The 16,542-nt window shown below is 44.2% G+C and overlaps 1 protein-coding gene and 1 long non-coding RNA gene across 4 annotated transcripts in view; one reads left to right on the top strand and one right to left on the bottom strand.

Annotated features, from left to right (window-relative positions):
- Nucleotides 1-15,975, top strand: part of LOC147110805 (platelet-derived growth factor subunit A-like) — an 86,201-nt gene extending 70,226 nt beyond the window's left edge. For 2 of the 3 annotated variants that reach the window (XM_086001140.1, XM_086001138.1), the window contains 3 exons: nt 7,859-7,982; nt 9,460-9,589; nt 11,381-15,975. In XM_086001140.1, the coding sequence (XP_085857266.1) occupies nt 7,859-7,982; nt 9,460-9,569 (234 nt within the window). In that variant the 3' untranslated portion in view covers nt 9,570-9,589; nt 11,381-15,975. The remainder of the gene's footprint in view (nt 1-7,858; nt 7,983-9,459; nt 9,590-11,380) is intronic. The other variant, XM_086001139.1, reaches the window with a different exon arrangement.
- Nucleotides 1-16,542, bottom strand: part of LOC147110804 (uncharacterized) — an 83,442-nt gene that overhangs the window by 9,813 nt on the left and 57,087 nt on the right. The window lies entirely within an intron of this gene.

Below are 16,542 nucleotides of genomic sequence, written 5' to 3'. Positions count from 1 at the left end.
ACCTCCATCCCCTACCAGGATGGCCTGAGGGCGCTCCGCTTCTTCCTTGAACAGAGGCCCAACCAGTCCCCATCCACCACCACCCTCCTCTGCCTGGCTGAACTTGTTCTCACATTGAACAACTTCTCCTTTGACTCCACTCATTTCCTCCAAATTAAAGGTGTTGCTATGGGTACCTGCATGGGTCCTAGCTATGCCTGCCTTTTCGTGGGATATGTGGAACACTCTTTGTTCCATTCCTACTCGGGTCCCCTCCCTCACCTTTTTCCGGTACATTGATGACCGTATCGGTGCCGTTTCCTGCTCTCGCCCTGAACTTGACAATTTCATTCACTTTGCCTCCAATTTCCACCCTTCCCTCACCTTCACATGGTCCATCTCTGAATCTTCCCTTCCCTTCCTCGACTTCTCCATCTCTGGGGATACGTTATTGACCAACATTCACTACACGCCCACTGACTCCCACAGCTACCTGGACTACACTTCCTCCCACCCCACCTCTTGTAAGGACTCTATTCCATTCTCCTAGTTTCACCGTCTCCGCCGCATCTGCTCTGACGATGCCACCTTCCACACCATGTCTTCCTTTTTCTTCAACCGAGGATTCCCCTCTACCGTGGTTGACATGGCCCTCGACCGGGTTCATTCTATCTCCCGCACTTCTGCCCTCACCCCTGCCCCTCCCTCCCGGAACCACGATAGGGTTCCCCTTGTCCTCACCTTTCACCCCACCAGCCTCCACATTCAACGGATCATCCTCCGCCATTTCTGCCACCTCCAACGTGATCCCACCACCAAACACATCATCCCCTCCCCTCCCCTCCCCTTTCAGCATTCCGTAGGGACCGCTCCCTCTGAGACACCCTAGTCCACTCCTCTATCACCCCCAGCACCCCTTCCCCTTCGCCCGGCACCTTCCCGTGCAAGCGCAGGAGATGCAACACCTGTCCATATACCTCCCCACTTCCCACTGTCCAGGACCCCAAACACCCCTTCCAGGTGAAACAGCGATTTACTTGTACTTCTCGCAATCTAGTATACTGTATTCGCTGCTCATGATGTGGTCTCCTCTACATTGGGGAGACCAAACGCTGATTGGGTGACCACTTTGCGGAACACCTCCGTTCAGTCCGTAAGGGTGACCCCGAGCTTCCGGTCGCCTGTCATTTCAATTCACCGCTCCATTCCCACTCGGACCTCACCATCCTTGGCCTCTTGTATTGTTCCACGGAAGCTCACCGTAAACTCGAGGAACAGCACCTCATCTTCCGATTAGGCACTTTACAGTGAGCTCAATATCGAGTTCAACAATTTCAGATCATAACCTCGGCCCCTATTATAATTTTATATTTTTTATCCACACTTTTGGTTTGTGCCTTTTCCTTTTTTCTCTCTCTCTCCCACATGGCAGCAGTCTCTCACTCTGCCGGTGCATTTCACACTTCATCTAGAGCCATTGTCTGTGTCTTTACCTGTCCTATTACCATCTCGTCTCACCTTGAATATCTCTTAATGTCTCTTCTTTCATCCCCTCCCCCATTTCCCAGCACCCCAAACTGCCTTTTAATCTTTTCATTTCCTGCCTTTTTTTTCTCAGTTCTGTCGAAGGGTTTCGACCCGAAACGTTGACTCTATTTCCCTCTCCACGGATGTTGCCTGGCCTGCTGAGTTTTTCCAGCGTTTTCTGTTGTTATTTCGGACTTCCAGCATCCGCAGTATTTTGCTATCGCATCAGCTGACCTGTTGGTTTAAAGCTTCACTAGACACCTGCTCACAACTACGATAGCAAAATACTGCAGATGCTGGAAATCCGAAATAACAACAGAAAATGCTGGAAAAACTCAGCAGGCCAGGCAACATCCATGGAGAGAAATTAAAAGTTGACGTTTCAGGTGAACCCTTTTTCAAAACCGGAAAGGAAATAAAATAGATCGAAGGCAGGGCTGCAATAGAACAAAAGAGAAGTAAAGAGACATTAAGAGGTATTCAAAACCAGACGAGATGGTAATAGGACAGAGGAGACAAAGTCAGCTCAGATTAGGTGTGAAGTGTACTGGCAGGATGAGAAACAGCTGCCATATGGGAGAGAGAAAAAAAAGGAAAGGGGGGGGGAGGGAAGACCCAAAACAAAGGGGTGGAAAGAAATATATAAGTAAAAATGTAATAGGTGCCGAGGTTATGATCTGAAATTGTTGAACTCGATATTGAGTCCGGAAGGCTGCAGAGTGCCTAATCGGAAGATGAGGTGCTGTTCCTCGAGTTTACGTTGAGCTTCCGTGGAACAATGCAAGAGGCCAAGGATGGTGAGGTCCGAGTGGGAATGGAGCGGTGAATTGAAATGACAGGCGACCGGAAGCTCGGGGTCACCCTTACGGACTGAACGGAGGTGTTCCGCAAAACGGTCACCCAATCTGCGTTTGGTCTCCCCAATGTAGAGGAGACCGCATCGTGAGGAGCGAATACAGTATACTAGATTGCGAGAAGTACAAGTAAATCGCTGTTTCACCTGGAAGGGGTGTTTGGGGCCCTGGACAGTGGGAAGGGGGGTGGTAGAGGGGCAGGTGTTACATCTCCTGCGCTTGCACGGGAAGGTGCCAGGCGAAGGGGAAGGGCTGTTGGGGGTGATAGAGGAGTGGACTAGGGTGTCTCGGAGGGAGCGGTCCCTACGGAATGCTGACAGGGGAGGGGAAGATGCGTTTGGTGGTGGGATTACTTTGGAGGTAGCGGAAATGGCGGAGGATGATCCGCTGAATGTGGAGGCTGGTGGGGTGAAGGGTGAGGACAAGGAGAACCCTATCGTGGTTCCAGGAGGGAGGGGCAGGGGTGAGGGCAGAAGTGCGGGAGATAGAACAGACACGGTCGAGGGCCGTGTCAACCACGGTAGAGGGGAATCCTTGGTTGCGGAAAAAGGAAGACATGTCGGAAGCACTGGTGTGGAAGGTGGCATCGTCGGAGCAGATACGGCGGAGACGGAGAAACTGGGAGAATGGAATAGAGTCCTTACAGGAGGAACTACAACCACTGCAACCAGCACAGATCTCCGATCAGACTTCCTCTCTGTACAAGATTTTAAATTTTGATCACTGCACAGGTTCCACAACGCTGAATTATCGCTTCATTTACATTACTGCAGTTTTGCTGATCCTGACTTTAGTCGCAGAGCTGTAGTATAAATTGAGGCGGTGGGGAGGGAATGAAGGGGCTGCTAGTGTTGCTGGAAGAGTCCAGATTCACCCTGTAGCTGATTTTCTGAAGCTCATTGAGAAGCAGCACTGAGGCAGTACTAGATGCCACACCTCAGTTTTTCAGACTGCAGCCAGGCCAGTATTTGTAGGCAGCAATGTGATTTTTCCATAGCTGGATTGTGCAGATCTTTCCTCGACATCAGGAAGAGCAAGCAAGTTTAAGTCACAAATTGAACTTGGAAGCAACTCCGCATTCAAAAATGCAGCATTGATTCTCCGAATTAATTGTAAATGAGAGTGGGAGGGAGCATCACCTATTGCAGAAGCACTTCAAGGAGAACTAATCTATGTTTTCTGTTTCTTTGTTCTATTGATGCTGTGTCCTCCCTGGTGTTGTTGGTGTCTCCGTGGAATCTGGTTACTGCTCCAGCTACTGTAGGTGTTCTTTGTTCCCTTTTCACAATAAAAGCGGTTTGCCTTTGAAGTTTTCCTTTTCACACTGACCCAATCAATTTTAACCACAGTTTTGTTATGTTGAGCGCATTACCATTGTCACGTTTTTTTGGCCCTGACAGTCTCCTCTTTTCAATGTCTTTCTGTGTTAGTAGTTTAAATATTTCAGTGACTGCCTGTGCGCACGCCCGTTGACGGTAAATGGAGCTGGTCTCTGTTCCTTGCTGACAGATCGAGCAGTGATAGTCCTGCTGGGGACAAGGACAGAATCGTGACCACTGAGGGTAATCCAAGAAAATGCAGGATGCCTTTTAATCGCTTTAAGCTGAATCCTTCTGCAGTTCTATATATTTTTAGGTTTTATTTGTATATTTTGGAGTAATTTTACAAATCTGTGCTGCCAGATTGACGGGAACACCCATCGGAAATTCAGGCATGCGCTGCTCCTGATTTTCCCACCATTAAAATTAAATTACTCCTTTTATGTATACGTGGATGTCTATATTGAAGCTAAAAGACAGTCAGTAATTTTCCAAAAATGCCTGGAATAGACTTGCCTAAAGCATTGAAGATATTTCCACTGAATGGGAAACCTGTAATGATGAAAGTAAGTCATGCACAAGTACAGAAAGGAGTCCCTCAATCCCCTAGCAGTGCTTTACGGAGAGCTGTGCTGAATGGGGGGTACAAAAATTAAAAATAGTTCTCTGGATGTGCGCAACCCTGGATTTATTGCCCATCCCTTGGTGATTGTTTGTATAACTGAGTGGCTTGCTAGACTACTTGGAGCATTTGAGTCTGCCGCGTAGTATAGAGTCATGCGTCAGCCAGGCTGGGTCGGGGTAATGGGTTCCCTCCTGTAAAAGGTATTCGAGCAGCATTTGGGTTTTAATGACAATCCAGTAGCTTTCAAGGGTCTGTTTTTTGGTGCAAGCTACATCTTGCTAGATTTTATTGAATTTGAGTTTCTTGGCCTTGCATGGCAAGATTTGAACTCATGCCTGCTAATCCAGTATCAGATCCACTACATTACCTTATTTAAAAAGTGGAGAAGGGAACTGGGAAGTGTGCACAGTGCTCTTCTCCTGACGCCAGATAAACAAGGTAACTGTCTTGCACACCGGTATTTGGTATGTGTCTTTTCTGTATGTATAATCTTGGCAGTTATTTTGTTCGAGGGAGCTATTACTATTCCCAGACCTACAAACATGGTCTTCTGAAATGTACACGTTTTGTTGGCTGTAATATCTAGGAGTTACTGAATTATACCAGTGTAGGCCCTGAGCAGACAGGGGAGCTCCAACAGGATAGCATTCAAATGTCTACATCAAGTGTCCTCTATTACTCTGCTTTGTTTTTTATATTTTCAACTTGTGTGACCCAAAACTGTACTTGTACATCCGACTAAGGGGTTTGGGGCTAGATTTTCAGTTGCTTGCGCCAGCAGTTAGCGCCTTAAGAGAAGTGATTTTCGGGCGCTATGCGTGTAGCGCCTGGGCGCAGCGCAGTTTGCGCCCCGCCCCAAATTAAGTTGCCCGTTAGCGCCGGCGCAAAGTTTAGCGGCCGCCCGGATGCGCGTGCAGAAAATGACGTCACATCCTTGTGCAACGCCCTTTGGCCGCCCCGAATCCAAACTTCAGTCGGACCGCCCTATTGTGCGCCTGGCGTCCAGAGCGTTTGTAAAATGGAACGCAACACACCCTGGGGAGCGCAAATTAAAGGGCACTCGTACAAAAGGCACTCTGCATGTGTTGTGTGGAAGTAAGCTGTGTGTTGTTCTGAACGGTCTATTTATGTTTCCGGGCACCAATTATTATTATTATTACTACTACTACTACTACTACTACTACTACTACTACTACTACTACTACTACTACTACTCCTCCTACTCCTACTCCTCCTCCTCCTCCTCCTCCTCCTCCTCCTCTTCCTCTTCCTCTTCCTCTTCTCCTTCCTCCTCGTCTCCCCTAAAGATACTAGTGGAACGCCTCTTAGGGCGCAACTTTGGGGCGGGCGCTAAGCTTAGCGCCCCAAAACTGTCTATACTGAAAATCTAGCCCCTGATGTCTTCCTATAGCGCACTGGTTAACGTTTGAATGCTATCCTCTGCTTAGAGCCTACACTCAATTCAGGCAAAGATTGAAACAAACCTTTTCAACAATGCTGTGGATTGTAAAGTTAAACCTGTTTGAATCCCTAACACTGGTATAATACGTTGCTTTGTGCACTAAAGAGGTCAATGACTGCATTCAAACAATGCCGAAAGTATGGTGCACTACCAAAGGGAGTTTGTCCCTCAGATTGCATTAAAGTGGGTGCTTCTCACTGGAGACAAGTCATAAGAAGTAGTAGGAGCAGGAGTAGGCCATACGGCCCCTCGGGCCTGCTCCGCCATTCAATAGGATCATGGCTGATCCTAACTTAGACTCACGTCCACTTCCCTGCCCTCTCCCCGTAACCCCTTATTCCCTTATCAGCTAGGAAACTGTCTATCTCCATTTTAAATTTATTTAATGTCACAGCTTCCACAACTCTCTGAGGTAGTAAATTCCATAGATTTACTACCCTCTGAGTGAAGAAGTTTCTCCTCATCTCAGTTTTGAAAGTATTCTAAGATTATGCCCCCTAGTTCTAGTCTCACCCATCAGTGGAAACATCCTCACCGCATCCACCCGATCAAGCCCCCTCACAATCTTATATGTTTCGATAAGATCGCCTCTCATTCTTCTGAATTCCAATGAGTAGAGGCCCAACCTACTCAACCTTTCCTCATAAGTCAACCCCCTCATCTCCGGAATCAACCGAGTGAACCTTCTCTGAACTGCCTCGAGAGCAAGTATATCTTTTCTTAAATATGGAAACCAAAACTCTACGCAGTATTCCAGGTGTGGCCTCACCTGTACCCTGTATAACAGCATTAAGACTTCCCTGCTTTTATACTCCATCCCTCTTGCAATAAAAGCCAAGATTCCATTGGCCTTCCTGATCACCTGCTGTACCTGCATACTAACCTTCTGTGTTTCATGCACCAGGACCCCCAGATCCCTTTGTACTGTAACACTTTGCAGTTTCTCTCCATTTAGATAATAACTTGCTCTTTGATTTTTTCCTGCCAAAATGCATAACCTCACACTTTCCAACGTTATATTCCATCTGCCAAATTTTTGCCCACTCACTTAGCCTGTCTATGTCCTTTTGCAGGTTTTTTATGTCCTCCTCACTCACTGCTTTCCCTCCTATCTTTGTATCGTCTGCAAACTTGGATACGCTGCACTCGGTCCCTTCCTCCAAATCGTTAATATAGATTGTAAAGAGTTGGGGTCCCAGCACCGACCCCTGCGGAACACCACCAGTTACTGATTGCCAACCAGAGAATGAACCATTTATCCCAACTCTCTGTTTTCTGTTAGATAGCCAATCCTCCACCCATGCCAATACATTGCCCCCAATCCTGTGATTTTTTATCTTGTGCAGTAATCTTTTGTGTGGCACCTTGTCAAATGCCTTTTGGAAGTCCAAATACACCACACCCACTGATTCCCCTTTATCCACCCTGTTACGTCCTCAAAGAATTCGAGCAAATTTGTCAAACACGACTTCCCCTTTGTAAAACCATGCTGACTCTGTCCGATTAAATTATGCTTATCCAAATGTCCTGTTACTGCTTCCTTAATAGTGGACTCCCAACATTTTACCAACCACAGATGTTAGGCTAACTGGTATATAGTTTCCAGCCTTTTGTCTGCCTCCCTTTTTAAATAAGGGCATTACATTAGCAGTTTTCCAATCTGCTGGGACCTTTCCTGAATCCAGGGAGTTTTGGAAAATTACCACAATGCATCCACAATCCCTACCGCTACTTCTCTCAAGACCCTAGGATGTAAGCCATCAGGTCCAGGGGATTTATCCGCCTTTAGTCCCATTATCTTACCGAGTACCACCTCCTTAGCGATTTGTTCTTGACAACCCTTAATCCAATGTTGTATTTATCTCCCCACTGGATACCCATGGAAATGCTACACAATTTTGTTTTGTTTTTACATATATTGTGCATTGCACACAGTGTCAATTTAGATTAAAAATTATTACTTTGGAAATGATGAATTCATAACCATGAATGATATAAATCTGTCTAATTCCCAATGACGTGAGGTTATTTTCAGTATATGGAGCAGCAACTACAAGATACGACTGTTAACCTACTTTCTGTTGACTTACAGGTGGCAAAAGTGGAGTATATAAGGCGCAAACCAAGATTAAAGGAGGTTATAGTGAGGTTAGAGGAACACCTGGAATGTTCGTGCACATTACTACAATCTAATTCAGAGTACAAAGAACATGAAGGTATTTCACTGCGTCTAAAATGCTTCAGTTTATCTGTGTTTAGCATTATTAAATTTTATTTTTGTGTTTTTAAAAAGACCATCTGACAGTATTAAAAGATCACTTGCAGTTCCTTCAGCAGTCACAGGTGCTATATATACATATTCTAACGTTTCAAATTACTTACTGCTAGGGTTGCCACCACTGATTGATTTAGGACCAGATCGCCTAGTTTTTAACAGTTGCCCTGCAATTTCTAAATTGTAAACCAGACACCAGGTCTTGATTTTTAAAACATGGGGATATATATTTTTTCTGTTTTGGTAATCTTAGCGAAGGTGCGTGTAAAAAGCAAACATCTTGGGGTTGAAATCATGCCGTACGATATCAATAGCAATCGTTAACATGTTTGTAGGAAAGCCCTCTGTCCAAGATTTTAATGGAGGCTAAAGTAAATGGGATCGATGCCTTTGTTGAAATAGGAAGGTTTATATGAACATGTTAATGTTTGAAGCACTAGGTTCCTCATCACCCACAGAAGCTGATGTGGGGGCAGGAGTCGGCCCTTCGACCAGTCGAGACCTTTGTTAGCCATATCCCCATCTCTTTAATCCCAGTTTCCTGCTTTCTCTCCATTTACTTTAAAACCCTTATTCCCATGTGATGCTGCACCGATGACCTCTGGGTCAGTGTATTCCACGTTCTCCCAACTCTTGTTGTGGATTTGCTTTTAACCAGCTCAGTTCAAGGTCTAAGACTACGGTCTACTCCTGATAATTCAAAGTCGTATTTGAGCTTAAAAGAAAATGGAATTATCTCGTAATTTTAGTTGAACAATGTACATAAAACAGGAAAGTGAGAAACTTATTTAAAAAATTGATCTTTCGTAATTTGAATTAAGCAACTCCGAATTACTGTCTAACTCCCTTGTTCTGAATTCTCTTATTGGAGGGAAGAGTCACTCAAACCTCCTGCCCCTTCATCGGTTTTGGACTTAACAAAAAGGTGGTAACCCTGTTTATTGGTGGTCAGTGAAGTATTATAGAGTTGCTGATTTAGTAATGCAAGAGCAAAATACTGCAGATGCTGGAAATCTGAAATAACAACAGAGAATGCTGGAAATACTCAGCAGGTCAGGCAGCGTCTGTGGAGCGAGAAACAGTGTTAACATTTCTGCCATCCCCTTTTGCAACATTTAATCTCTCCTGTCTTCCACCCTATCACAGACCTTCCCTTTTGTTCTTTCCCCCCTTCCCCTGCCCCTGCCCCTGCTTAAAACCTGTTACACCTCTAACTTTTTCCAGTTCTGACAAAGGGTCACAGACCTGAAATGTTAACTCTGTTTCTCTCTCCACAGATGCTGCCTGACCTGCTGAGTGTTTCCAGCATTCTCTGTTGTTACTGTTGATTTAGTAAGATTGTGATCAGTTATTGGCTAGAAACAGCTCCAGTACTTGCCGCTATCTGTATAAATTCCAACACAAGTGCATTTTCTTAGGGCCTTTCACCAGCCCAAAGCGCTTTAAAGGAAGAAATAGTGAAAAAATAAAAAAGCGGAAGCGTAAAAAGTTAATACTGGTACCTGACAAGGAAGTGTTGCCAACATAAAAGCTCTGGGACCCATTCAGGTAGGACTCGCTGTGCTAGGTAACCAATATTGGCCAGCATTCATCATAAGAGAAAATTAATAATCAGACGCTATATTTAACACAATCACATTCCAGATCCTAGCACATCTCACCTTGAGAGTGGGTAGAAATGATTTTTGATTGGCTTGACTGATTCTGCCCCTGGGAAGATACCTGTCCCTGAAGCTGCTCACTGCTGGATGTTTCACACCATCACTGCTTCTCCTTTCCTTCACTGATCTGAAGGGCATGCGTCTGCACAATCCTTCCCTTTTCCTGCACTATCGCTGATCCTTGAATGCTTGATTTCTTGTGTAAATTTCAATGACTTGTCCTGTGCAAATTGATTTTGTGTGAGATGACAAATGCAATGGATTTTTATAGTGTTACAATAATGTTTGTTCATAAACTCATTTTGACTCGGTAAGTAGGGTTTCTCCACCACCCCCCCCCGACTTCTGATGTGCGTATATATGGTTCCACCTTGCCCAACATGTAAATTCAAGCAATAAGTGCTGGAGGGAAACATAGCCAAGCTTGAATCTGTTCTCATTGACTTACTCTTTGTAACGGGGGCACTGGATAGCAGTCACGAGTGGGAACCTGGGCTCCTTTGCCTCTCTCTCGCGCCCAGGAGCATTGGGGCCAGTTGTAATGCCCTTGCTACCCTGACTAAATTCAGCGCAGGTTCTAGTCTAAGTGCCTTTACCCACTGGGGGAGATGCTGAGTGATCCATGTGCAGAAGTGACGACTGTGGGTTGAGTGGAATGTTCAGTTGTTGAGGTGCTGATTACCAAGTGCCAGTTAGTGCTGAACCTGATAATTAGCTGCTCTGTAAATCTTTCTATTTTAAAATAAATCTAGTCTCTGTGCACTGTAGTGCTGCAGTTTCCCCTCCACCAATCGCATCACTGAACAAGGGACATTGGTTAAAAGGACAATCACTTCCCAGAACGTTAACTTATTGGAGCCCAGAGCCATCGGTATCGTGTTATTTCTGATTGTCACCAATCACCTTTTTACCCCAATAAATGTCACTGGCATTAAGCTGCACCTCACTATATTCTTGTATTCTCCCCCCCGCACCCCCCCCCCCCCCGCCAAGTTAACCCCGGTCTGTGCTGCATGAGCGGGTCTTGGCGGGGGTGATAATGGCGATGCTACAACTTCTCTTGGTGCCACTCAGCAAGGGGGAGGGGGAACCCGGCAGGATTCTGTCTCCTGATCACTATGCAGAGGCTCCTGCTGCAAAATACACATTCAGACATTGGGTGGGGACAGAATTGGGGTCAGCTGAATAAAGACCCCTTTGATGAGTTACTGTGCCAGCATGAAACACCCCTTTGGGAGAGGGAGTGGCGGTGGGGGATTAGAGAATTAGATGGAGGGGTAACAGTTACACGCTAGCGTTACCTTAATCTTCATATCTAAATGCACACAATCCAAACACCGTCTAGCTGTGCAATCCTTCAACATTTACAGAAGTTTGATTTTATACTAAAGAAGTTAACTAATTATATATTTTTTCTTATACAAGTGGTTGAAGTGCACAGCATGATCTGTTGTTACCTCATTGTATGTCTGCAGTCACAGAATTCTTTTACTACAAGGCTTGGGTGAGTGACTTGCCAAAAATCAGCAGCACAGGTGTTTGACACTCAAATGTGGATTTGCCTGCAGTAGACCACGATGCACACTAGACTGTGTTATAAAAAGTTTTGGTGGCTTGTCGTTTAATGGAAATACAGTGGTGGATTTGTCATTAATTTTTAATATTTCTTCTCTTGCAGATGTGAGGTGAAAATAAGCTACACAACGACTTGCAATGGAGGGCATGGACATAAATCTCTTTCGTTGCATGCCAAAAACCTATATGCCAAAGGTGCTTTTTTTTGACTGTTATTTCCCTTTGCCCTCAACCAAACTGTTTTCCCAGCAAATTGAAAAAGGACAAAAAAACTGATTAACTCTGAGGCAATAAAGAGGAACAGTGTGGAATGGGACTGCTCGGCGAACTGATGGGAGGCATCTTGTTTTTTTTAATATATACATATAAAAAAAACAAAAAAATAAAAAGGCATTTGAGCGAGTGGGAAGAATGCCTGAAATGCTGCTGAAAGGACACGGTTCCAAGTGAATGGAGGATATATAATGAAGAACTTTTAAAATGGTGCTGTTTATTAATAGGCCTCAGAGGGACTTAAACAAATGAGAGGCACGGACCATCCGAGTAGCCCCCGCCGGTACTTTCTTTTCCAGAGCTTATCCACAAGACTGTGGAACGACCTTGCACAGTGTTGTTTTTATGAACTACACAGTTTCTTCAGGGGGGTGGGGTGGGGGAGCCTGGAAGACGGATGTTAAGAGTTTATCATCGCACCATTGGGTGTATATTAAGCTTGCTTCTATTGTACTCTTTTTAATGTTTTATTATTCAGTTGGACTACTTGTATATTTTATTGCATTTAGGAAACTGCAGGTATGACTTTGCAGCATATTGTTGATTTACTTTACTGGAAGAATATGATCTTTAACCCAAACTGTTCAGAAAATTGCATTGGTGCAAAAAAAATGATTCCCCAGAAGTCTTTTTGGTTCAACATTTTCCTTCTCTTCCCCCCCCCCCCCACTTTCTAATTTAAAGCATTTCAAGTAAAATTATTTTGCATTAATAAATGATACAAAAAAGCAGGAAAGTAAGTTATTTCTGGTCCTGTACAGTCTGAAAATGTCATTTTTGTTTGTTGCCTGTCAGTAATATGACATTTTACGCTTTTCATTTTTTTAAAAAGAAAAGTATTTTCTTACTTTTATTTCACGTGTGACTGTGTGAAATGGTCAAGAGTATCTGTTGCGTTGAACACTATAATAATATGGACAGCAAGCTCTACACGAAAACCAGTTTTATTTTAAAATATGTGGTCACAACAATAATTAAACTCCTGAATATACTCAAGAAAGTAACGTCTACTAGTTAGTAATGTGATTTTTTTAAATATATAATATGTTGGTCATTGATTAATGAGAACTTCCATGATGCCCTCTCTTTGGGCTGTGCTCTAGAATTTATCCCTGCACACAACTGGGATAAATTCTTCTGATGGCTTAACCGGCAACAGCACTGCCTGGTACTGAGCCATACAGAGCAGGAAGGCCCCAACTTCAATCCCGCCACCACCCCGTCTGTGCTAAGCTCACAATTTCAGCTGCAGCAATAGTGAGGTTGTGGCAATCTGCCTCCGTTCCTGGTTTTTTGAGGGGAGAATCGACCTGGACTCCTGCTCCAGACTGCTACTCATCCTCCCACTTTGGAAATTGCATGATTGTGACACAGATAAAGGGCAGGGTCGAACTCCCCGTTCTCCCCCCTCCCCCCCCCCCCCAGTTAAACAGCATGGCACTATTCCCTGGTGTGGTTGACACACACAGAATGTGGAGACAGTAGTGTAGTGATCATGTTAATGGACTAGTAATCCAGAGAATGTGAGTTTAAATCCCACCAGGGCAGTTTGAGAATTTGAATTCAGTTTTAAAAGATCTGGAAATAGAAGACTGATAAAAGCGACCTTGAAGCTGTCGGATTGTTGTAAAAAAAAACAACTGGTTCACTAGTGTCTTTTAAGGAAGTGAAACCTGCCGTCTGGCCTATATGTGACTCCAGTCCCGCACCAACATGGTTGACTCTTAACTGTCCTCTGAAGTGGCCGAGCGAGCCACCGAGTCATATCAAGAAGGAGGTCCACCATCGCCTTCTCAGGGCAACGAGGGTGGGGCAATAAATGCCAGCCTTGCCAGTGACGCCCATACCCCGAGAATTATTCTTTTTTAATTAAACTTTGATGAGGTATTGGAGGCTGTTGGTGCCCAGGGCACTGTAACCCAGCAGCACCACAAGTAGTAGTTAATAATTGTTGCATGTTTTACCATTTATCTCTGATGAACTTTGAACTGCATTTGTTTCAACCAGTTGTAAGGTCCAACAATGATTTCTGTTTATGAAATATGATACTTTAACTCTGCAGAGCAAAATCCTATACTAATCATTGCTTCTTTGGGCTAAATCTGCTTTTAGTTGCATTAAAACTGCAGAAAATAATTTATAATTGCATGATGGTACAATTCGAACAGTATCGAATCCTTTATTTTTTATGAGATTTGATCTGATAGAAAATAGTCAATATTTTTTCAAATATTTCCAAGCATCAGGAACCCTAAAAGTTAAATTTACCCTGCTTGTTCTCTGCCGTTCCAGTACATCCCTGCTGGGCAGCATTCCCATGGCACCCTTGGGCACCTCACCCAGATGGTCATTATTTGTGGGTAGGCCTTGACGGAGGAAAATCGCAATGGGCTATTAGACTGTATGCTGCATCACAGCAAAGCCCAATTCTGTCCTTGCCTAACATTTGCACGTGCACCCTATAGCTATGGGTTACACGATAGCTATCCGGTGTGGTTGATGTCACCCCTCTATGGAGTGCTGATTTTAAGCTCCGTAGTGCGGTTCTAGCTAAAATGGGCTAACTTAACGTCGACAGAGTATTGAACCCCAGATCACCGTGGTGGCATGGCTCTGACACTGGATAAAGTCCACAAGACAGTGGGAGAGTTTCTTTTGAAATTGTCATTTTAATCTTCAATAACTATGAAATGTGATCACAAAGAAAATAAAGACTTGCATTTATACAGCGCCTTTCATGACCTTGGGACGTCCCAAAGTGCTTTACAGCCAATGAAGTACTTTTTGAAATGTAATCACTGTTGTAATGTGGGAAACATGGCAGCCAATTTGTGCAGAGCAAGCTCCCTCAAACAACAATGTGATAATGACCAGATAATCCTGTTTTTATTGATGTTGGTTGAGGGATAAATATTGGCCAGGACACCAGGGAGAACTCCCCTGCTCTTCTTCGAAATAGTGCCATAGGATCTTTTACGCCCACCTGAGAGGGCAGACTGGGCCTCGGTTTAATGTCTCATCTGAAAGACAGCACCTCCAACAGTGCAGCATTGGGAGTGTCAGCCTAGATTTCATGTTCAAATCTCAGGAGTGGGACTTGAACCCACAACCTTCTGACTGGGTACATTGCATGTCTACTTTTCAAAAACTTTAGATAGAAATATATATTCATTTAGTTTGAATGTGTGTGGATATTTCTGCTACTTTGTAGGAGAGGTCTAAGCAAAGTACTTTGGGATTGAATCCCCCCAGGATTTCTCCCCATCCTCACTCCGATGGAAAATCAGCGGAAACCTGGGGAGCCGCCATTGTTCCGGGCTTCTGCAGAAGTTACAGCAGGCGATCAGGTGGATCCCCCTTTATGTTTAACGTACCCCCCAAAAAAATTCTAAAATTAATAACCGTTTTCTGTTTTAAGAAAAATTGTAAAGTAAAATTCCCAATAATAAATCCATTGAAGAGTTCAGGAGAAACTCTTTACCCAGAAAGTGGTGAGAATGTGGAACTCCCTACCACAGGGAGTGGTTGAGGCGAATAGTATAGATTCATTTAAGGGAAAGCTAGAAAAGCATATGAGAGAGAAAGGAATAGAAGGATATGCTGATAGGGTGAGATGAAGAGGGTGGGAGGAGGCTTGTGTGGAGCATAAACACTGGCAGGGACCAGTTGGGCCGAATGGCCTGTTTCTGTGCTGTACATTCCATGTAAGCTACTCTAATGTTGTCACTGATGGTAAGATGTTACCCATGCCTTGGAGCAGATCAATTTATTTTAATGGGAGTAGAACTTTGAACCGGCCTGTGGTGGGGGGGGGGGGTTAGACATTATTGGCGAAACATGCAGCCTTGAAAACAGGGAACTTTCTTGAGGCATTTAAGATACTTTTGAATAGGGTAGAGAAAGTTAACCTGGGTCAATTCTTACAAACACACTAAGGCACCAGGACATGAAGGCATAGATTCAGGATTGTGTGAGGTATGTTTAGGACAGGAAAACAGGTACTGTTTCTACACACAGTGATCACCATCTGGAATAGGTAGCCAAGTAGGGTGGCTGAGACACAACTCATTTAAGGAACAGCTGAATGCTGTAATGGGATTATGGTGGAGTTGATATTCTGCAAGGATAAGATCAATTGGGCCAAATGGCCTTGATCCAAATCTCATGTAGCCAGTCGGTACGAATATTTTTGTGTTGATATATATGGAACATGTTTTCCTAGCCGTGCTAATTTTAAAGTGGGTGTTCCCCCACTTTATATTCTTGTCTACTTGAAAATGGAGGCGAATATGCCCATATAATTTTTATGTGTACTTTGAACATGTACTCCCCTTAATTTTCCTTCTGCTTTGAACTGTATGTAATTACTTTGTTTTCTTTCTGTACCTGGATATGGCACAGTACATGGGATTTAACTTCACAGAAGTTAATAGTCAATCATTCAGTCATTACGTTAAGATGCATAGTAGTTTTTGTTTGCAAGAGGGTATATGTTTTCATCTTTAAGCTAAAATAGAAATGATCATTACAGTCAGGTCGTTGTACAGTCGCCAATCCTCCAGGATTGCCCTGGAGTCTCCAGGAATGAAAGATTAATCTTTAGGACACTGCTGCGGCAACCCAAGAGAAAAATCATTGGGGAATTTTTTTTTAATCCTTTTCTTTGAACACTTTTTTGATTATTAGTTAGAAAATTATTGGAGATGGGAGGAAAAGGCTGCCTGACAAGTCAAGAATCATCCAGTGGCGTAATGATAAGATTTTGCTTTCCAATTGGCCGTGGGCAGGCGGATGGATGTGTTGGGCAACCAATGGCGGGAGTGTGGTGGGGGGCGATTGGAGGTAGGATGTCATGTGACAAACCTCCAGGAATATGTCCAATCACAGATGGCAAGCCTAGGTCATTGTGTGCAAGGCGCTTTGAGTTGAAATCTGCTTCTCTGTTGAAGACACATCACTTCTGGCAGCTACAGGTTGTACAGAGGCAGAATC

Source organism: Somniosus microcephalus, chromosome 11, assembly GCF_052327205.1.
Source record: "Somniosus microcephalus isolate GS21.2 chromosome 11, FLI_Smic_1.0, whole genome shotgun sequence".
Classification (NCBI taxonomy): domain Eukaryota; kingdom Metazoa; phylum Chordata; class Chondrichthyes; order Squaliformes; family Somniosidae; genus Somniosus; species Somniosus microcephalus.
Note: the sequence above shows the minus strand (reverse complement) of the source record. Positions and strands in the feature narration are given on the sequence as shown.